This window comes from Ananas comosus, linkage group 19 (assembly GCF_001540865.1).
Source record: "Ananas comosus cultivar F153 linkage group 19, ASM154086v1, whole genome shotgun sequence".
In the NCBI taxonomy this organism is placed as follows: Eukaryota; Viridiplantae; Streptophyta; class Magnoliopsida; order Poales; family Bromeliaceae; genus Ananas; species Ananas comosus.
In genome coordinates this window covers 1,757,698-1,780,949 of record NC_033639.1, presented here as the reverse complement: position 1 = coordinate 1,780,949, position 23,252 = coordinate 1,757,698, and the positions used below count along the sequence as shown (strand labels likewise).

The 23,252-nt window shown below is 41.1% G+C and overlaps 1 protein-coding gene across 8 annotated transcripts; it reads right to left on the bottom strand.

Annotated features, from left to right (window-relative positions):
* LOC109724714 (serine/threonine-protein kinase D6PK-like) lies at positions 1,241 to 13,179 on the bottom strand. 8 transcript variants are annotated; one of them, XM_020253625.1, is made up of 4 exons: positions 12,923 to 13,179; positions 12,653 to 12,797; positions 10,928 to 12,004; positions 1,241 to 2,426 (listed from the first exon to the last, which is right to left on the bottom strand). In XM_020253625.1, exons 3-4 carry the CDS (start codon positions 11,842 to 11,844, stop codon positions 1,553 to 1,555), a joined length of 1,791 nt encoding a protein of 596 aa, XP_020109214.1. In that variant the 5' UTR covers positions 11,845 to 12,004; positions 12,653 to 12,797; positions 12,923 to 13,179; the 3' UTR covers positions 1,241 to 1,552. The 8 variants fall into 8 exon arrangements, with proteins under 8 accessions (XP_020109214.1, XP_020109216.1, XP_020109218.1 ...); XM_020253627.1 differs by having other exon boundaries at positions 12,653 to 12,781; XM_020253629.1 differs by having other exon boundaries at positions 12,653 to 12,766.

The window sequence follows — 23,252 nt, the reverse complement described above, 5'->3', positions numbered from 1 at the left end:
TTTCTTATCATTAGATTTTGATCTAACAGTTTGAACAAAAAAATTTATTATATAAAATGGGGTTTCTTTTTAAAATTTGAAGCTCCAATTATATTTTTATTTTACTTAAAATTTAATTAATAAAAATATTTATATATATATTATATTTATATATATATAAATTAATTTATGTATATAGTATATAAAAAATTTAAATTAAAAATTAAAATTATTATAAAAATTAAATTAAAAATATATGCCATTCGGAGCTGGTTATCGAGGCCGAAACACGAGCGAGCTAAACCCAGCTCGTTGTTCGGCTTGTTTATAAACGAGGGCCGAAAAAAATTTTCAAGGGCCTTCATATTTCGAAATCGTATTACTAAAACGAAGGCGGATTCGAATCTCGAAGCTCATTTCAAGCGAACACGAAAGGGCTGGCTTTCCGAACGGCGAGCTGGGGGATTACCCAACCCCTTACTGCGGCTAAGGGGGAGGGGTCCCTCCCAAAGAGGAGAAGAGAGGAGAGAGGGAGGAGAAGAGGGTAGGAGTTGTTTGGGGTTGGGGAGGAGAGAGAAAGAGAGTGAGAAGGAATCTCGGGAAATAGGAGAGGAGAGAGAAAAAATTAATCTCCACCCACTTAACATATTAATATATATTAAAAAGATATTAATTTATCTCTTTTTTCCTAATCTATAAAAATGATGCTAGGTTAAGAATATTTTTTAAAAGTTGGCTAGATAGGAAATTTTTATTTCCGAAGAGACTAGAGAAGGAAATAGATCCGAGTCTGGAGGTGAAGGGCAAAGTTGCCACCTGTTATCTTAAATACTGGGCTTAGGAAATAAACTATACAAGTAGAAAAAATTGTTAGGCTCAATTGGAGCTTTTACAGAAATACATTTCAAGTAAATCTGTTCAAAAAAGTACCAAGCTAAAGCTGTTTACTTAAAAAACACTCCCTTACGACAGAATTAATATAAAATTCCAAAAATATTCAGTTGCACAGTGCTGGCTAGTACTACTTATACCTGCAAAGGACAATACAAACACAAAATACAGAGCTATAAGGATCTTCTTTTTTCCTCTTTTTTTTTTACAAAATATGATCACAAACTACCTGTTTTTCTCAAAATCAAATCAGGAAGTAGAAGTATCCCAGAATGGGAAGAAAATCCGACCAGCGGACCACAAAATCCTTCAAAATCCTACAGTGAATCAAACTTATGATTTTTTGACACCACAGAAGGCAGAAGACAGATGACCATCAAAAATAAGGAAAACGATAATTCAGAGTTCACTGATTACAGACTTGCAGAAGATAGAAAACCATCATAAATAAGGAAAATGATAATTCAGAGTTCACTGATTACAGACATCGAATCCAAGAAGACAAAGTTCGGGGGGAAAAAAAAAATTAAAAAGAAAACATAGAAAAGGTAGATCTACGAACAGATGTCACAATCTATATATGGGACCCATTAGCATTATGAAAATAATAACAAGAAACTCTACAATTCCCCCAAATACAATATATATATATATATATATATATATATATATTGCAAATCCCCTAAAAGAAATCGAATTCCAGGTAGTTATCGTTGCCTTTCTCCACAGTTAATGTGGCCTTTTGGCTCGTCGATGCAACAGGCCCTATAGGCCGGTTGATTTCGACGGGCCTTGGGATCTCCGGCGGGGTCGCGCACCGTATCAAGGCCCAGTTCACGCCCTCGAAGAACGGATGCTGCTTTATCTCTGTGGCCCCACGCTTGTAGGCAAGGCGATGCTGCGGCTCCTTCACGAGCAAACCTTTTATCAGATCCCTTGCAGCGAAGCTCACCACTGGCGATTCAGGGTACCGCAGGGGCTGGCCCACCACATTAAACAATGTGGCTCGATTGCCCGACCCTTTGAAGGGAGTTTTTCCAAATAAAAGCTCATAGAGAAAAATCCCAAAGGTCCACCAATCCACGGCACTTCCATGCCCTTCCCCTTTGATGATCTCCGGCGCCAAGTACTCATGGGTCCCGACGAATGACATGGACCGGGCATCAGTCGGCTCCGCGATGAGCTCTGGGAGCGGGCTGACTTGGTTTCCTATATCAGTCTTGGGCTTCGGCTTCCGGTCTTTCTTGGACTTGGACGAGAAGAGGCGAGGGGAGAAGCACGTTGTTGGGACTGAACAGGATGGTTGGATAATGCAGGATGGCTCGATGCAGGCGGCAGGTTGGGCACAGTACATAGAATTGTTGTTGTTTCTCTGGTCAGGGTTGGAGGATTTGACGAGGGTAGGGCTGAAGGTGCATCGAAGGGAGAGATCAAAGTCGGACAGCATGATGTGGCCGTCCTCGCGCACAAGGACATTCTCGGGTTTGAGGTCGCGGTAGATGATACCGAGCATGTGCAGGTATTCCAAGGAGAGAAGAACCTCTGCTACATAGAACCTGCAATTTGTAAAAGAGCATCACACCGAAGAACATGAATCACTCTATAAATTTCTTATTATGCTTTCTGCTTGCAAAATGAAGTAATAGCTGTTAAGGAACTAAAGCACCTAACAGATAAAGAAACTTTACAGTAGTAAACAGGAACAACTGCAATCTCTCCACCTAACATTGCTTCGTTTGTAATGTATCTCTAGTGTTAAGAGTAGTAGTTACAAATAAGCTCAAGAAAAATCTAGAATTCTTAAATAAACATACATATATTTCTGAATTGAACACATTACATTGCGAAGATGTGTTTTAGCAAACTCTAGTCAAGTCTAATCAGCAGTACTACACAGTTTCAACTTTTGCTACAAATCGACAGTAATAGTCGATTTTATTGATGCTGAATCAACATATGAATTACAACCTAACATTAGCTCTCTTCGCATGCAATGTATTGACAAAACTTGACCACCGAGAAAAAAAGAAGAATTATAAGCTTACTTTTCTCTAGACCATTAAAGTTCTCAACAGGAATCTGGATGAATTTGACTGCTTATACACGATCTGATACAAAGTACAATATACAGTGATGACAAAATTTGCAATCAGCAGTTCAGAAACAATTTCCTTTGTTGCAAGCCAAAAATACTAGAATACAGTTGTTGTAAAGAAAAAACATATAGATCTGTTTACTGATTAAGGAAATTCAACGCAGAGGCTAGCATAGCTTAGTAATCAAAGGGATTAATAGTAACAGAATCTAGTTCTTTATTTTACTGTGATATTAGTAACATGTCCTTGAAGAATGTGTTAATTAAATTCAGATTCAATCAGTTCATCAGATAATCCATGCATCAGGGAGAGAAAAAAAAATAAAAGGAAAATGTTTCTTTCTCTTTAGTCCACGCAATTTCTGTGTTGAGGGAAATTTTTGGGTAGTACTACTAACTAAATTAGAGAAAAGAACATGCACTATAATGCACACATCTTTTGATCTTAGCCTACATGCACCTCCTACATGATTTCGAGATGTTCAAGGTGATCGATACAGCAAAAAGAACCTTCAGAGCCTTGTGTCACGGGTCAATCGTTAGGGCTCGACCGTGATGCTCTTTGGGAGCCATATTTGGTAGTCATTGAGTTGACGAAGCTATGGAGTTGCGGAGTTGAAGCGTTCCGTCAGGTTGGAGCCGCTGTCAAGTCTACGGAGGCAATTCTCTAGCAATGGCCCATGCCATGGCAAGGATTTTGGTACCGCATGCGGGGTTTCAAAACGTACTCCTCGGTGGGCACCTTTGTACCCCCGGGGTGCCAAAGGGCTGGATGTCTTGCATGGTATATAGGAGGAGGGGTGGACACCGCTGGAGTGGCCCCGACTCCCCCGCCGACTCATAGGACATGGGTCGTCCCTTGGCTAGCGGAGTAGCCAAGCCTAGTGTTTCGTGTGACTGTGCAACGGATGGTTGAAGGGTCACGGGCCTAGGGCAATGTCTGAGACAGAGGTCGAAGACATTGTGGAGCGGGAAGCACCCGGGAGGCTTTGCTCCTAGGTTCGCTTGCACTACCTTATGCCGTCTCGGATCTCTGTGGGGGAGCACGCGGGATCGGACCATTAGTCTGCGGCCAGAGGTGGTCGAGCCGTGGAGGGGTTAGATGGGTTGCGACGCGGTGTGTGGCCGGCTCGTTTGTATGGGGCCTTATGTGGCGAAACTATGGAAATCGAGGGCGCGGAGCGCCATGGCAATGCGAGGTCGTGTGGACAGTCGAAGAGCACGGTGTGGGCTTGTTGNCGCGGTGCCTGCGAAGACTTAAGGAGATGGATCTCTGTAGGATCGCCAAAAAGGAGGCACGTCGAAGGAGACTCGCGAGGCGCGTAGGTCTTGGAGACTCGAGAGGGACGAAACCCAGTGAGGCAAACAGCATCGGTATCCGTATGGTGAACCTTGAGGGATCGGACCATTAGTCTGCGGCCAGAGGTGGTCGAGCCGTGGAGGGGTTAGATGGGTTGCGACGCGGTGTGTGGCCGGCTCGTTTGTATGGGGCCTTATGTGGCGAAACTATGGAAATCGAGGGCGCGGAGCGCCATGGCAATGCGAGGTCGTGTGGACAGTCGAAGAGCACGGTGTGGGCTTGTTGGCTTCCTTGCCAGGAGCGTTGAGGGCACGTGTGTCGTACGGGTCGTATGTGAAGCACGAATGTGCGGAGCATGGGCGTGCGGGGTGTCGCGCTGGTCGCTGGCGTTGGAAGACAGACGAGCTTGTGGCGCACACTTGGGTGGCTGCTTTGACGTGTGTCATTGGACCGAGCGAGCAGGCCGCGAGTGGGCGGTATGGCCGTGGATGCTGTCGGGTGCATGAGGCACAATGGTGGAGAAGTGACCTTGCTTGGTGGCCAGCCTCAGTATTGGGGTTGCTCGTTGGGGAACTCGTGGAGTCCGACGAGGGGTTCGATTGCAGGCGATTGGTTGAGCTGTCAGTCTCGCGCAGGAGCAAGCTTGGCAAATGCTTGGATTGGTATTCCGCTGTTAAGTTTCGAAGGCTTGTCCGTATTTGGACTTGGGGAAGGCTTGCCCATCTTCGAGCAAGAAGGGGGCGCCGCACGGGCTTTTACGAAGAAAAAGTTTTGTCCGTGACACTTGGCATCCTAGGGCTCTGCTCTATGAAACCATATTTGGGAAATTGATGACTTCAAAGATGTTTGTAATTCCCTCATGCCTTAGTTGCTTGCCATCACTAGTTACTTCATTAGATATCTGTAGGACCCTGTTTTAGATAATTGAAAATAACAAAATCATGCAGAGATTCCCTTCCTTAAGAAATGAACTAATGCAATCAGTGTGTTTGGAAGCTGATAAGGCTTACAGGCGCAAGAGAAAAAACCACAACAGTAATGTCTGACAACATAGAAACCCAATTGAAAGTAATAGAAGCAACAGAGCTGCTGTAGAATAGGAAATTCCAAAACATGAAAATGGAATTCAGGTATTGCGGATAGCATCTTTTTTCTCTTTTACTTTCTCATTTTCCTTTTTAGGGTTAAAAAGGCACCACAGAAGAAGCTTATTTTGGAATTGAGATCTTAATGAGATACACAGACAAAACTAAAATATACCATTATGTATCTTATTTATTAGTAGCATGGTTTTAATTCATGAATCCAAAATTGGATTGAAGACAGTTTTAAGCATTATGCAGTAACTTGAAATCTAAGGGTATTAAGATAAGTGGCTTAACACTTAGCATATGGAATGCAATTCTGTATAGAGGGATAAAACAGAGGTATCCTTGACGGATCAAAATAACTAAGAGGAAGTCAATCTGCTACCTGAGATCATTAGTTGAAGGTGGAAGAGATTCAATCAAATTGCTAATATAATTCAGCTCAGATAGCTGAAACAGGAAACTACGTTGCTTTCATATGCCCCTTAGGCTGATGGATCAGAATTTTAAAGAGCAAGAAACAACATATTAAAACAATAAATAATACGGCCAAGGATGCTGAGACAAGGAATGGAAGAAGATAGCCTTAAAAGTTTTTTGTCTGACACCGTGACATATGGCAACCAAAGAGACTTGCAGGAAAATTGATTGAGGTGATATGGGATGATCAAAGAAACAACATAATGCAGCAATAATGAGATCTCATGGAAGAAAGGAGTTTTAGCAGGAATGGAAGAATAGAACAAAACTAGTAAAAGATATGATAGAACTTATTTGTCAAACAATCTTTCCCCAAATAGACTTGTAAGGTCACAGACGAACTCAAACGAGGTCATTTTCAAGAAACTAACTACATATTAAGTTCTGGGCGCACTATAAGACAGCCAGGATGGGTTGTGGATTTGAAATGTTGCAATGCAGAGAGGCACACCACTCAAGCCCCTTCCGTCATGCCTACTACTGAAGTGCTTATCCATTGTTTACTGCGTTCTTGGTTACAAGCCCTTTTCTACATAAAAGGCCAACCAATCAACAATTAATATCGTGGCACCCCAATAGTGTCACATCGGATAATGTAGGAAAGTGTAAGGGGCTTATATATGACGAGCACACTAGAATAATAATGGGGCTAAAGCATTTTGCGCCAGTGATTTGAGCTCAACGAATTATTATTGCTGGTGTGCCGGATCGTTATAGTTGCTATCAAAGCCAGTTCATCAGCCGGAAGTGCAAAGTGGGCCTCATATCGTTTGGTAATCTTAAGCAATGTGTGTGATTGGACTAACAAAGATGTCAACCCCTAAAACAGGGAGAGCATGCGACAACCCAATAGTCCGACATCGAATAATGTGGGAAAATGCCTAGGGCTTATATATGACAAACAGACTAAAACTAGTAACTAGGTTACTACGCATAAGCATTTTGGACCAGTGGTTTTGGCCCAACAAGTTATTAGTTCTAGCAGATCGGGTTGTTGCAAATATCATTTCAGCCCAACGATTTAAATGCCCATCAACACAGGTTGTGCCCAACATATCGTATTGTGCTGACAAGATATTGACACGATACGGCACCCACACCGATAGCACAGCCAAAACCCTTTTTCCTTTGAACTTAGCAAGTAGTTACCTCAATAAAGTGCAAAAGATTTGATAAAAAAATATAATAAGCTATTAGAACATATTGGCGCGAAAGAAATATTTCATGCCACTGTGTGTTGGCACATAGGTATTTTTTGTGACCGGCTTGCATCAGCATGACATGACACACACCTTGCTATATCATGATAGCAAGTTTTCAGCATGCCCCCGTGCCACGGCATTTAAATCTTTTGTTTCAGCATATACATAATTAACACCATATGGAGACATGGGACTAGTTCTAATCGTTGACACACGGCTAACTACACAGGGTAGAAAAAGACACTACAATTGTTGCTAAAATGAGATGAAGCAAGAAGAACATGACTAAAGTAGCAAGAAAATATTCACAGCATATTCTAAACATGATCTATCAAAGGAATAAATAATAGCATGAAACATATAGAAAAAATGGAATCGAGAATATTTTGTCACAAAGGGCATAAATCTCATCATAAGGCAAAAGACAGCATAACTTTTTCTTTTGGTGAACTAATTAAGGTAAAAATATCATGAGAAGTTCAAAGAGATAAAATTCATAGGATGATACAATTTGTTGATCTTGAAAAGTTTAAAATTCAAATCAAAGTAAAACAAATGCTCCAAAATTTGCCAATCTCATCATAAGACTGCTCTTGTACAACTGAAAAATCATCCATACGAAATGGCAACGCCAGCACAATAATCTTTGAATGCACTATCAGCCATTACAGTTGTTCATGAGAATATTCCTAGCCATCTTGGTACTAATGCGCGAGTCTGGACATGTGACATATTTGTACTATATACATAATGTCCAAAGATCTACGACTCTTTCAGACCAGCAAAACATTAAGTGTTGAACTTGCATTCCATGAGACAGAAAGCCTCCTATCTCCAAAGAATTATCTCCTAGATGACGTACCATAGCTAACCTTACACATAAACTAGTCAATGAAATCCCTAAATGTAAAATGTTACCTAAGATTAGTTCGTTACTAACCAAATTTCATGTAAGTCGATACATTGGTTTACACCATTTCTGACCTCTTCTTATAACTTTTGATAACTGTATAACTATATTCATCAATTCTAGTAATCATGTGTTTAGTATTGTGACTTTTACACAGTAGTTATTTTACATGTTCTTATGAACTGTTATTTCTGATGGTAACTAATGATATTCCCTACAGTAAAGATTAGCTGTTGCAGATCCCCTCCCTAGTGGACAAATATATACTCAATCTTAGGCTGATTTTGATTTAACAAATCATGTCAGTAGGTTATATGACTATTTTCCAGGAAAAAAGTACAAAATTTAGTCCAAAATTTAGATAACTCGCAAAACATAGTGGACCAACTTGGAAGTTTGGCTTTTACTGTTAATCACATCTATAAATTAGCAAAAATATTTGCTTGTACCAAAGAGGTCCAAGTATTTGAGCTATTAAGTAACCAATTTCAAACAAGACCTGAGATTTTGATTTAGAGAGCAATTTGTTCCCAATGTCAAACAAATGTTTCATACAATTTTTTAAAAGCACCGTACAATGACAAATCCCTACAACTATAGAGAGAAAGTGAACTTCTATACTGAAAGCAAGTCATAATTCTCTATAATAATTAGGGGTGGCAAAAATTCAGGTCCAGGTCAAAATCAGGTAGGACAATGGGTAAGAACAATGAGCATCTATTATGTCCTAATCTGACCCGGATCCATAATTCAGACAAGATTGCCTGTTTAAAACCAGGCCCAATTTTAGGCTGTTACTTCGTATGAAACTAAACCCAGTTTGATCCGGTTTTAAACCGAGTCCGTTTTAAACATTGAAGAAAGGAATCATGAGTTTAAAAGTGGGAAATAATAGAAAAATTTTGAAAAGATGGAAAGAAGATGAGAAGTTGCCTGCTATACTTCTAAAAGTTGGAAAGAGAGATTCTTTGAGTATCACATACTCAATTTTCTCCTCGGAGATAGGAGATGACTAAAAGAAAAATCTCTATATGAGTCTATTAGACTTCTGGGTATTATGACCCTGTTTGTCCAGATTTATTGGACTGAACCCAGACCCGATTTTTTATTCAGACAAAAAATTTTGGCTGAATCCAATTTTTCAGCACGATTGTATGTTCGTACCCGATTACTTTCTGGATCAGACCGAATCAGTCAACCGGAGGGCCATATTTTGCCACCCGTACCTACAATCCTCTCCTGACAATGTAGCTGGCACCATACCTTTCCTTCCAATTCTGTACATTTCTACAAGTATGGCGCATTTGCCATATCATTTTTGCTTCTCTCCCAAATATAAGACAAGGTTACCTTAATCATCTACCGATGAAATTTGCCCGTTTTGGACCATTCATCAAAAGGAAAAGAAAAGAAAATGAGAAAACACTATCCCCTCCAAGTTTGCAACATAAATCAACTGATATGACATGATTCTGGCCTTAATTCATAATGTTGAAAACTTGAATAACACCAAGTTCTCCTATGATGAAACCAAATTGATTGTTGGGTGATATCTTTCATGGAATGGCAACTACCCCTTCCCCTCTCAAGGTTCTCATATTTAAAGTACATGTGTCTATGTACTTGGTTATTTATCTAATGCTGATTAGTTTTGATGTCCTTAAAAATTAGTAAATGGCAGCGAATGTAATTGAATATAGTTATTTAGTTACCTAGTATATTAGTTAAATGTTGTTGGATTCCTCTGTCTTTTAGCAATTTGATACATAATGGTTAATAAATTAGCATATAGTGACAATAACTTTAATTGGTCGTGATAATTAGAAGATCCAAAAATTGATATCAAGCTTAACTGAGTTGAAATTGGAGTGAAGAATACTCAAATTATAAGTTTTTTAAATGATTTATGTGTTTGTGCCATTGCGTGGAATTCCCTGTAAATAATGAAACCTGCTGAGACTTCGATGAAGATGATTTGATCCCCATCATACAGCGATGGGAATCCTATATATCAGCAGCCCGCATGGATGTACATTGCGCACCCCATCCATGCCTGAAAGACTAAAACATTTTAAGTGTTCTTTAAAGATCAATCTTAGAAGCCACTATGTAACCTAAAGATCAAAAGACATGATCGAACAGCTAGGTATCATTGCTCTAATGCCAAAGTAAAAAAAGTATAACTATTGTTGTTCATTTAGATGCCATAAAGGAATTAACAATCTGAAGTTGCAAGAAGGTCTAAGGGTGAATCTGATCATACTTTTTCAGTAATAAACTTATATAAGTGGAGTAACTGAATTAAACCAACTAAATGGCAGATGCTATTCAAGTCATCGCCGGTAACAAACCACATACATAAAAAGGAAAAAAAAATCTTTCTGACCAATACAAATGAGTCATCACAAAATCAAGCTCACCTGGTTGAACAAAAAAGACAACAGCAGAAGCCAATAGCAGGTACATGCAAATATAGAAAAACTAGTAACAGCTCACTTTAACAGGATTCTAATCAACCAATGAGCAAGCTAATACAATTAAATAGTCAAGATGGCATATGCTCTTCACCATGGCAGAGAATCAAAGTAGTTAAATAGAAGTTCTATTCTAGCAATAAGTTATTACGATTTCTCAAGAATCTTGTTCATTATTTATCAACCAATCTTTTCAATTCTCAGTTTTCAATCTAATGATAAGTTCCATGGCTTCTACTAACACTAAGAATTTTTTTTTTCCTCAGTAAAACTAAGGAGGCAATCATATGATAATTCCATTTTCAAACAATTACGAGCTAAAATAAACTGCATGAGCATAAAGAACATTATCTATGTTTTAAAATTACTCTGTACCATAAATACCAAAGACAACAATTCAAATGTGCTAAGTTTTGGGAAAATATTTCAATAGAAAATAAAAGACATGAAGACTTGAAAACCCACTAATATCTTTAACAGGAAACAAGGAAAAGATCAAGGTCCATACTTGACAGCTTGTTCTGAAAAGTACTTCCCAGGCTGCCTCTGCCGAAGTGTATGCAAATCTCCTCCAGGGCAAAACTCCATCACCACGCAAGAAAACTTCTCCGTCTCAAAGTGTGTGTACAACGTCGGAAGAAACGGATGATCGAGGCATTGCAAAATCTCCCTCTCCGTTTGTGCTCTAAACAGCTTCTTACGGCTCGCCAGATTTCCCTTGTCCATAACTTTCATTGCAAAGTAACACTTTGTTCCACTCAATTCGGATAGATACACACTGCCAATATCACCACATCCAAGCCTCTTAAGTAACCTAAAATGGCTCAGACCAAGAACACCATCTCTAGCCCTAATCGCCTGAATAGCTTCCCATCTTGAATCATTTGCTTTGTGGGGTTTGCTTATATTGCTGCTTATGGTGCTACAAGAGCTTTCATCACTCACATTGCTGCTAGAACTGGCCCTGCACATACTACTCTTTCCGCTCTCGACGAAATCGGCACGGTCGCTTATTTTACCGCTCTCACTAGTCTTCTCCAAACTGCTGGTACCATCACTAACTTTAGCAGAAGCCGAGCTGTTTTTGACGCTACCATGCTCAGAATTCTTCTTCTCTCGGTCTTTATTGCATTCTACGCTTGGGGGTTCACTTGAGCCAACAAAATCGCCTTTTGGAGAAGATGGGTCTGAGTTACTATGTTTTGAATGACCATTTTGATCTTGCACTGCTTCTCTACTTGGTCGTTTTTCTGTATTTAGGAGCGAAGATTTTAGCGAATCGGTCGATGAGGTGGTTTCTGATTTGCTTGGCACAGAAGTCTGTGGAAGTGAAGAGTCGGTAGAAGCTGGTTCAGTTACTTCACTACTGGTGGGGCTATTGTACTGATCCTCCGAGGTAATTTCGGGCAAAGAGTCAGAAGCCATCAATTAAGGAAAAGAGTTTGACGTTCACAACAACTCTTGATAATGCAAGATCGATTGTGTTGAATGTATTCTACGGAGAACCCTCTTATCTGACGCATAAAACTTCACTTCCCCCATCACCCTACCATGGACATGAGATGTCTGCGACGAAAGCACAAAACTGCTCGATAACAAATGAGAAGGAAATCAAAATGTGAAGTACACTGCTCAGCAATAGATTAGAGATATCTGACAGGTTCAAGAAGCTGAGTTTTATCATGTTACTTTCTTCTTCTCTTTTTCCAAGAAGAAAAATTATAAACAACGCAACTAGAAGAAACTGTAGAGCCTGCGGATTCAGAGGTCGCGATTAAAGCTGAAACCAAGCAGTATGTCGAGTTTAAAAAGAAACTTTTATATCTGAATCTGCCACTTTTAGGTTTATATGCATCGAGAAGAGGCATCAAAATGCTCAACTACAAGAACTAGACGAAATAACGCCGGAGAGATCGGTTTCCGACCAAACCAAATTCATAAGATGATGTACCATACACATCACATCTTAATAGATCAAAATTAACTAAAATTAATAGAAGACAGAAAGTAATTTGCTAGATCAGCACAAAACAACATAAAAATCAGATATTGTTTGAAAGAATCCCTACAAAGCATGCAATTTTTCCACATCAATTGATAAAAATCCCGAATATGAACAAATGCACACGATTTTAACCCAAAACTTGCAAGAACAAAAGCAACCAAGAAGTAGATCGCCAATATAAACTCACAGGGGATCAAACCAGTCTCATCAAGATCCAACCTTTGTTACCTTTCCACAAAAAACAGCAATCAAATCGACAACCCAATTAGCAAAACCCATCATTAATGCGAGAGAAGAGGAGATCCCCAGGAATCATCCGCAATGCCACCCTCAGGAAATCACCTCACCATCAAAACCCTAATTCAGATCCAAGCTTCCAAAAATGGGGGAAGAAGAAGAAGAAGAAGAAGAAGAAGAAAGAGAGGAGATGCAACACACAGATTCTTGATAAAAGTAAAAACCAGTAAAAAAGTGGGGAGAAAGGATCTGTGTGTGTACCTAATTGTCAAAGATCACAGCTTTAGGGTTCCTCTTTGGCCTCTAGAGAGAGAGAGAGAGAGAGAGAGAGAGAGAGAGTCAGGAACCAGTAATTGGGAGTGCTATTCCAGTATCCCAAAGCAGCCAGAGAGAGAGAGAGAGAGAGAGAGAGAGAGGGGGGAAGGCGTAAAAAAGGAGAAAAATAATAAAGGGCAAGTGCATGAGTGTTGTGTATTGGATTTGGTAGGTTTATGTGTGCGCAAAGAAGGATATGATATGTGGGTGGTGTTCCATATGGCCACTAACATTTAAGAGAAAGAGACACATAAGAGAGAGAGAGAGAGAGAGAGAGAGCAAAGTGATAGGTAAAGCATTCTTTGGCTTAATTAAATAATTTTTAAAATCACTTTTATTAATTGCCAATTTGTCCATACACCAAATGACCACATGAAGTCATGGTCCTTCTTTTTGTCAATAATTTAAATTTATTTATTTACCCACTTCTAAGTTTTCCTCACTACCATACACCCAAAATACCCATTAAATACTACTCCTTAACTTCTAGTTGGCCTTAGTATAGGTGTAGTTTTAACCGGAGTCCAACCGACATTCCTGTAAATTAGTCTATAAAAGGATTTAGTTCAACCCTTTGAATTGGATAAGTTAAAAAATCACTTTGATGCTCAAACTGGGGGTTCAATTATCTAACCGGTGAACCGGTCCGATGTCACGCCCCTGGACCCGGCATAGACCCGCCCGGTACGTGCCTAGACCCCCCATATGCCTGCACATATAAGCCGTCTACAACAATAGAGGTGTAAAAGCGAGAAGAGATAAAACCACTAAAAATATCAGAGCAACTAATAGCTAAAAATTAAAGACAAGTAAAGAAAAGGAAAGCAATTCACTAAAGGTAAACATAAAGTGATACAAATCATCTCAAAGAACTACAAAATGGGGTGGTCTCTATATGGGTACAACTCTCAACCTCTTCCAAAAAAAATAAAAGAGAGGTAGATCATCTATCGATCGTCCCTCACCAACCAGCTAGCTCGACGCGATACCCTTTCCACAGTCCCTAGCCTCGCCCGGAGTGGAAGGCTCTAAAAAGAAATATGAATAGAGGGCGTGAGAACTATAATTTATAGTTCCCAGTGGGCAATTACTGACCTCAGCACAATGCACCACTAGGCCCAAAATAAAGTAAGCATAAAAGAGGAAACAATAGTAAACTGCTGAATTGAATGCATATATGAATTGCTATACTACTAAGCCACAAGTAAACATGATGTATATCAATGCTATCATGATTGAATATGCTAATATAAGATGAATATGTTCTTCACGGCAACCAAGTATACTATGATGCAATGAGTAACACTATCAAGTATACTGCGTGTCCCAATATTTCCGAGCCACTTTATAAGCATGTCAAGTAACCCAGCTACTATAATCTATCTAGTAGTGATTCACATTTTAGGATTTGGTGTCAAAGTTAAATCTTGTTCTAGGACCTACACGAGTAGTCCAGCTTGTGCCGCCTAAGTGTCGATGGTAGCTCCAGCATTCCCACTTTGGAAATGAGTTTATCCCTCCCGACCCCGTAGGTTCCTCGATACCGCACAAGCGAGCATAAGTCACGTAGGCCAACTCCGGAGTGCCGGCTTGTAGGGAGCGACCCTCACAAGCATGTGCGAATGAGCACAAATGACAAGCAAGCAAAATCAATAGCTCAAGTACCCAATCGTCATGTCTCTACCATGGCATTAGTCACTAGCCACCCAACGATCCAGTTCTATGTCTCGAGCGAAATTCCAACATACACTGTGCTTAGTGCCTCTTTATGACACTTAAACATTTCTATAACCCAAGTACATTTCACATTCTAGGACACTTTATGGCTTTAATACGAGGTTCATTCATAGCCCGAGCTCAATGCCCCTTTATGACATTAGCTCAATCGTTCACAAATAGTACCAGTCCCAAGCCTCTCTATGGCTTAAGGTAATCGCTCATATCTCATTTCATAATGTTCAAGGGCGTGATGCAATTTCCGTTTTCGCTAAGGGAACAAGGTTCCAAGTCTCAAGTAGAATGCCAAGACTCATGCACAAGTCCCACGTACAAGCTCTCTACTACATAGAGGTCCGAAAATTCATTATACATAACATAGGCATGTTAAGCATTTTAAAATTCATAATAAATACATCTAGCATGAAAATGCATGATTTTTCACTTTACGATACATAAATCACCAATAATGAAAATTTTTCCTATTTTTGGCTAGGTCAAACCCACCGAAACTTACGCAACCCTTCGTTTGCTCCAACGGGGGTGTCCATTAGCCTCCTAGCACCCTAGAAGCATCAAAAAATGAGCTACACGAAGCTAACGAACAACCACAAGAGTAAACATTAACCATCTAGGCAAAAGAGGCCAAAGCCTCACCTATAGTGTAGAAATCCCCCTACAAAGCTCAAATGGGAGCTAAATCCCTTCCGAAGCAACCTAAACCAAGGTTCTAATCCAATTAGATTAGCTCTAAAAGCTTCAAATCAAAAAGCCACAAATAAACCCTAGATTTTCCATTCTAGGGTTTTATCTCCCAAAAACCACCAAATCTAGGTCTAGAGAGGAGAAGGGAGCAACTAACCTCTTAAGAAGCTCCAAACCAAGCCCCAAGAGCGATGATCTCCTCTCCAACAAGCCCCAAGTCCAAGCCTTCAAGCATCAGCAAGGTGGGAAGAGAGGGAGAAGGAGATGTCCAAAGGCCTCCAAGCTTGATCCTCTTCCTCTTCTTCTTTTTCTTCTTCTTGAGAGAAAAAGAAAGAAAGAAAGGAAAGGGAGTGAGGGAAATGAGAGAGGGAGAGAGCCCTGCCCCCTCTACATACACTAAGAGATGTAACAATTGCAGCAAAACCCCTCCACTTCACCTCTCTCACATAGTCCAGACTGGGCTGATTTCGGGCAGAGGGACCGGTCTCTCCCACCAAGGACCGGTCCCTCAGGACCCTCCCGCAATCTGCGCATTCGGGAACCGGTCTCCCTAGCCAGGGGACCGGTTGCCTCGGCCGACTGCCGCAACCCGTGCTACTAGGGACTGGTCTCTCCCACCAGGGACCAATCCCCGAGAGTTAAACTCTCAGGACGTAGCCAAAACTCAGAATTCGAACTACTAGGACAGAATACAGTCTACGACCCTCCACCAAGCATGGAAGAGCTCGGAGCACATATCAAACGCTCCAACCTTGCAATTCGCGAAGGTCCAGTGTGTTACATCCGATTTTAATCAAACCGATCAGATATTTTTGATAAAGTCATATTAAAATCCAACGGCGTAAAATCAGTTTTGTTATTTACTAACACATATTAGTCTTATAAAAAGTGAATCTTAAAAAGTTATATCTACTTAATTTGGTCTAAAATCAGTATTTTATAATTAAGCATAATATTAAAATATTAATATAAACATATTGTTTATATAAAAAAATAAAATAATAATTAAATATTTATGATTTCATACTGATGTCACCAGTAGTTAACCATTAACTTTTAAGTAATGCCTAACATTTTATTAGCGTTCCTTTGAGTATGAGCCCATCAAAATTGACTATTACATTATAAATATTTAAATTTAACTCCTATATATCGGTTAACGTTCAAAGAGATATCGATAACTAATTGGTAGTTATGATCTAAAAAATATATATAAATTGAAAGGTCACTTCATAAAGCACTCTTATGTATGGGTTTGGTGGTTTATATAAGAACATAATGTTGACTATTGAAAATACATGAATATTTTAGTTCAAGTTTCCCTTCACAATAACTTATTTCATGTTTCTTGTTTTGTTTCTGTTTGACAACTTAATATCACGCCTCGGGACCCGGCATAGGCCCGCCCGATGCGTGCCCAGACCCGCCATATGCCTGCACATATAAGGCGTCTACAACAAAAGAGATATAGAAGCAAGAAGAAATAAAGTCACTAGAGATATCAAAGCTACTAACAGCTAACAACTAACGACAAGTAGAGAAAGGGGAAAGTAAACTACTAAACGAAAAGATAAAGTCAGTACAAGAGTCATCACAAAAATACTACAAAAAGGGTGGTCTCTATACAAGGTACAACTCTCATCCTCTCCCAAAAAGAAAACAAAGAAGAGGTGGACCACCTATCGAACGTCCCTCGCTCACAAGCTAGCTCGTGGCGATTCCCTTTTCGCGGTCCCTAGCCTCACCCGGAGTGGAAGGCTCTGAAATAAAAACATGAAACAGAGGGCGTGAAAACTATAATTTATAGTTTCCAGTGGGCAATTACTGACCTCAGCGCAATGCACCACTAGGCCCAAAGAAAAGGAGTAAGTAATGATAATATTAAGCAATAACAAGCTGCTGAATTGAAAGCATGTATGAAATGCTATGCTACTACGCCACATGTAAACATGATGTGTATCAATACTATCATGAGTGAATATGCCAATACAAGGGGAATATGTTCATCATAACTGCCAAGTATACTAAGATGCAAAGCAATTCTATCAAGTATACTATATGTCCAGAAATCTCAAAGCCACACTATAAATATGCCAAGTGATCCAACTACTATGATTTATGTAGTAGTGATTCATATTTAAGAGTTTATGTCCATGCTCAATCTTGTCTTAGGACCTACACGATTGTAGTCCGGCTAGCACCGCCTAAGTGTCGGTGGTAGCTTCAGCATTTTCACTCTGGAAATGAGTCTATCACTCCCGACCCCGTAGGCTTCTCTATACCGCACGGGCGAGCATAAGTCGCGTAGGCCAACTCCGGAGTGCCGGCTTGTAGGGAGCGACCCTCACAAGCATATGCGAATGAGCACAAATGGCAAGCAAGCAAAGTCATCGTCTCAAGTAACCAATCATCATGTCTCTAACATGGTAAAAGCCACTAGCAACCCAACGGTCTAGTTCTATGTCTCAAAGTGATGTCCCAACACTCACCTTGCTTAGTGCCTCTTTATGACACTTAAGCATTGCTATAAGTTAAGCACATTTCATATTCTATGTTCCAAACATGACTTTAACACTAGGTTCAAACATGACCCGAGCTCAATGCCGCTTAATGACATTAGCCCAATTATTCTCAAGTAGTGCGAGTTTCCCAAGCCTCTCTAGAGCATAAAGTAGCTTCTCATTTAAACGTAAATCCAAGGGCATGATATAATTTCCAATTTCAATATAGATACGCGATCCCAAGCCTTACATGGAATGCCGGTCTCATGTACAGGTTCCAGATGCTAGTTCTCTACTACATAGAGGCCCAAAAATTCATTACACACAACATAGGCATGTTAAGCATTCTAAAATCTCCAATAAATACATTTATCATGGAAATGCATGAATTTTTACTTTACGAAGCATAAAATATTAGATATGAGAATTTCTCATATGCTAGGCTAGGTCAAACCCACCGAACTTCGCGCAACCCTTCGTTTGCTCCAACGAAGATGTCCACTAAGCTCCTAACACCCTAGAAGCATCAAAAAGTGAGCTACAAGAAGTAAACGAACAACTACTAGCTCAATCAATAACCAACAAGACAAATGGGCCAAAATCTCACCTATAGTGAAGAAATCCCTCATCAAAGCTCAAATGGAAGTCAAATCCCTTCCAAAGCAATCTAAACCAAGATTCTAATCCCATTAGATTAGCCCCAAAAGCCTCAAACCAAAAAGCCCCAAAATAAACCCTAAAATCCAAATTTAGGGTTTCATCTCCTAAAATCCACCAAAACTAGGCCTAGAGGGGAGGAATAAGCAACTAACATCTTTAGAAGCTCCAATCCAAGCTCCAAGTGTTCTAGGGTTGAAGATTGATCCTCCACAAGCACCAAGCACAAGCTCCAAGCCACCAATAGGAAGAAGAGAGGGAGAGGGTGAAGCTCCAAGTCCTCAAACAAGCTCTTCTTCTTTTACCTTCTTCTCCTTTTCCTCCTTCTTCTCCTTCTCTCTCTAAGATGCAAGAGAGAGTGTGAAATGAGGGAGAGAGAGAAGTGAAATGGCCATATAGGCCCTCTATTATAACAAAATCCAGAAAAGTCCCTTTACTTTTCATCCTATGCATCAGCCCGAACTGGGCAGTTTTCGCCCAGAGGGACCGGTCTCTCCCAGCTGGGACCGGTCCCTCGGGACCCTCCCGCAAAACCAGCTCTCGGGAACCGGTCTCCCCAGCCAGGGACCGGTTGCTTCGTCGTGGGGGACCGGTCTCTCCCACCAAGGATTGATCCCTGAGAGTAAAAATCTGAGGACTTGTCCAGAAATTCAGATTTCGAACTTTTTGGTCGGAAAACAGTTTACGACCCTCCTCCAAGTGTGGGAAAAGCTTGGAACACCAAACCTAAACACTCGAACCTTACAATTTGCGAAATTTCAGTGTGTTACATTCACCCCTCCTAAAAAAGAGTTTCATTTGCGAAACTCGAAAAGCAAAGTACCTCAAGTCTCCATCTGAAAAAGATAGGGATAGCGCTCCTATAGTGCGCTCTCCAACTCCCACGTGGCCTCGCGCTCCTCGTGGTTGCTCCAAAGAACCTTCACGTAGGGGATCTCGCGGTTTCGCAGCCTCTTCACCTCACGAGCTAAGATCCTCACAGGCTGCTCCTCGAAACTCAAATCCTCCCTCGGCTCTAATGGCATCGCATCAAGCACATGAGCCAGATCATGGATGTACTTCCGAAGGACCGACACATGAAAGACGTTGTATACACCCGATAGGTTCGGTGGTAGAGCAAGTCGATACGCTATCGGGCCTATACGTTCCAAAATCTCATATGGTCCAATGAATCGGGGCCTTAACTTGCCCCGAATTCCAAACCTTCTAATCCCTCGGGTCGGCGAGACTTTCAAGAAGACGTGATCTCCAATCTGAAACTGCAAGTTCCGTCAACGCTTGTCAGCATAACTCTTTTGCCTATTCTAGGCTGTCAACAGCCTCTTCCGGGCAATGCGAACTTTGTCCTCCGCTTCCTAGAGCACATCAGGGCCTAAAGCCACTCTCTCGGCTACTTCACTCCAGTGGAGTGATGATCTATACTTCCGTCCATAGAGTGCCTCGAACGGTGCCATCTTGATGCTTGCTTGATAACTATTATTATAAGCAAACTCTGTTATCGGTAGATGCTGCGACCATCCTCCCCGGAAGTCTATTACGCAAGCTCGGAGCATATCCTCAAGAGTCTGTATGGTGCGCTCTAACTGACCGTCACTCTGTGGGTGAAAAGCGGTACTGAAGTCCAAGCACGTACCGAAAGCATCCTGTAGACTCCTCCAAAAATGAGACACGAAACGGGGATCTTGATCTGTTACTATAGAAGTAGGTACCCCATGCAGTCGCACTATCTCATCCAAATATACCTGTACGAGTCTCTCACCGGTCCAAGTAGTGTGGATAGGTATGAAATGTGCCGATTTCGTCAACCTATCTACGATCACCCAAATAGCGTCATGCCCGGCCTGTGAGTAGGGCAATCCCATCACGAAGTCCATAGTGATCTTCTCCCACTTTCATACTAGAATCGGTAAGCTCTACAACCTCCCCGCAGGAACTCGGTGCTCAGGCATCGACCTTGTCTGCAGTCGACCACGAGGTGCCATTGCTTCCTGAAAAGAAGCAACTCGCATTAGCTACATAACTAACATTACTTGACCATACCCAATTTGGCGAAAGCAACTTATGCATTTGTTCTCGCCCCAAGCATCATGTCATCGGCCGCCCGACACAAAACAATGAGTAGGAAACAAATGAAGATTAAACTTAGCCTCTAATCACGTTAGAGACGTCCCAACTTAACCCAATCACATGCTTTCACTAACTTTAATTCCACGTCATTCACGTTTCCTAGATCCTTAAGGTTTCCAATCCTAAGGATTTCTAGGTCCATTCCTATCCTTTCACTCTTGCCTCTGATACCACGATATCTGTCACGCCTCGGGACCGATACCAATTTGGGCCGGCCCGAGCACGTCAAATAGTCGCCGAACGGACAGAGTTTCTCCTGTCCGCCCAAGGCTCATCACATGTACTATTTCAGTCAAGAAGTGCACTAGCGGAAACATACACAAACGTCTTATACGAGGGTAAGCAATAGCCATGAGTGAGAGAAAGGAACTAAACATCTACACAAGTACTATGATTCTCTTTTGATCACATACATTGCATTTAACCAACTTGTACATTCATAATTCTTTACATTGCTTGCATCATTTCTTTTTACATCACATTTGCTCAAAATAAACATTACATTCTTTTCTTTCCTTATTTTTCACATTAACATCTTAAATCATCAAATACAAAAGATGATAAAAGGGACTGCTACTACAAAATGTAAGTAACCCAACTCGGGCGGCCTCTGACTAAGGTGCGATACCTTTACCGCGGTCGCTCGCCGGCTCGCTCGGCCCCGGCTCTGTGGAATGTGGGGTGAGAACTACAACGAAGTTTCCAGTGGGTTTGGCCCCAACATCACCGACTTTCCCACTAGGACTAACTCAGGCATAATAGAAAGGATAAGCAGAATAGTAACCAAACTATAATCATGATGCTAATATGCCTGAATAAATAGCAATAAATATGCTCAATATAAATCATGCAAGTATGCAAGTTCTTTGTTCTTTNTGGAAATCTCCCACAATGCACTTTTGATCATTTTAACATCTTCGGACTTTTCGAAGTGTACCAACCTCGCACTTTGGTCAATTTAACTAAAGTTCGATATTTATTTTTCGAATTTTCGGTATATTACATTCTCCACCCCTTAAAATAATTTCGTCCGCGAAATTATACATACCTTAACTTGTCGACTCAAATAGATGCGGATACTCTCTCCGCATAGTTTCCTCAAGCTCCTAAGTGGCTTCTCGCCACCGCATGGTTGCTTCATTGGACCTTCACATATGGAATTCTGCGACTCCGCAGTTTTCTTTCTTCTCAATCGAGGATGCACACCGGGTACTCCTCGTAAGACATATCCTCACGTAACTCCACGGGCTCGTACTCCAATACATGTGTCGAGTTGCGAATATACTTTCGGAGATTTGACACATGGAAAACATTGTGAACTCCCGCGAGTCTCGGTGGTAGTGCGAGCTTGTACGCTACCGCACCCACACGCTCCAATATCTCAAATGGTCCGACATAACAGGGACTTAGCTTCCCGCGGACCCAAAACCGCTTTACCCCTCGTATCGGCGATACTCTCAAAAATACGCGGTCTCCAACCGCGAACTCTAAATCTTTTCTTCGCTTGTCGGCATAACTCTTTTGCCGAGATTGCGCCGTCGCTAACCGTTGACGGGCAAGGCGGACTTTCTCCTCCGCCTCTCGCACTACGTCAGGGCCAAGAGCCGTTCTCTCCCCCACGTCGCTCCAATGACTAGGAAAACGACACTTACATCCATATAGTGCCTCAAATGGCACCATCGCTATACTTTCGAATGCCACTCGATCTATGCTCATTGTGTCACTTTGTTCTTTTGTCTCAGTTGGGTGCTCACATTTTATCTCATGCATACATATAGGGTTAAACATTCACAGGGGTTCTCAACCATCTCATTAGGCAAGTTGTATTCACAACATGCAACATTACATTATTCTCATTACATATACCCTACGATGCATGCAACGATGTATATAACATATGCTCAATTGAATCACACATTAGGCATAGAAGGAAGTTCAACGAGCTTGGATAGCACTACCCACCTTGTAGGCTTACTTAGGTGTTCCGACAATTTTCTTGGGATTTTTAGACACCCGGTTCGCTACCTGCGAGTTAACGAAGCCAAATTAGGCTTATTTGGCCATAACTTTCGTAACGTTAATCCGAGCGCACCAACGCGTCGGAAATATCCCCAATTAGGTTTCTAGAGGGTCAATTATATTTTAGAACCCTCGCAAGCAAAAGCCCCAATTTGGGTGCCCTAGCTCTATAGCATACATCAAACCTAGGGTTTGATCTCATTGGGAAGCAAAAGAAGCTTCATTCTACTCTAAAGACTCCACAAAAACCATCTTTGGCTCAATCCAAACCCTAGTTTGGATTCTACTATGAGAGGGGTTGAAGCTCTCCTTCAAGCTTCACCACCCACACCCAACCCATAGTGTTGATCTTATTAACAAGCAAAATAAAGCTTGAAACACTTATTAGGTTCAACTAAAACCATTTTTAGGTCAACTAGTTCACATTCTAGGGTTTTACCATAAATAAGGTTCAAGCTTACCTCTAAGCTTGCTCCTATGTTGCTCCGAAGGGGAAGAAGAGGAGATAGCTTCACTCCTTAGCTCCTTTTTCACCTTCTTTCTCCTTTTCT

What these genes read in the sequence shown, in the direction of transcription:
- LOC109724714 (XM_020253626.1), bottom strand. Translation starts at nt 11,844, where the DNA reads ATGGCTTCTGACTCTTTGCCCGAAATTACCTCGGAGGATCAGTACAAT. An exon ending in TTTTCAGAACAAGCTGTCAA is followed by an intron (nt 2,427 to 10,927) that starts GTATGGACCTTG and finishes TACAAATTGCAG; the next exon opens with GTTCTATGTAGCAGAGGTTC.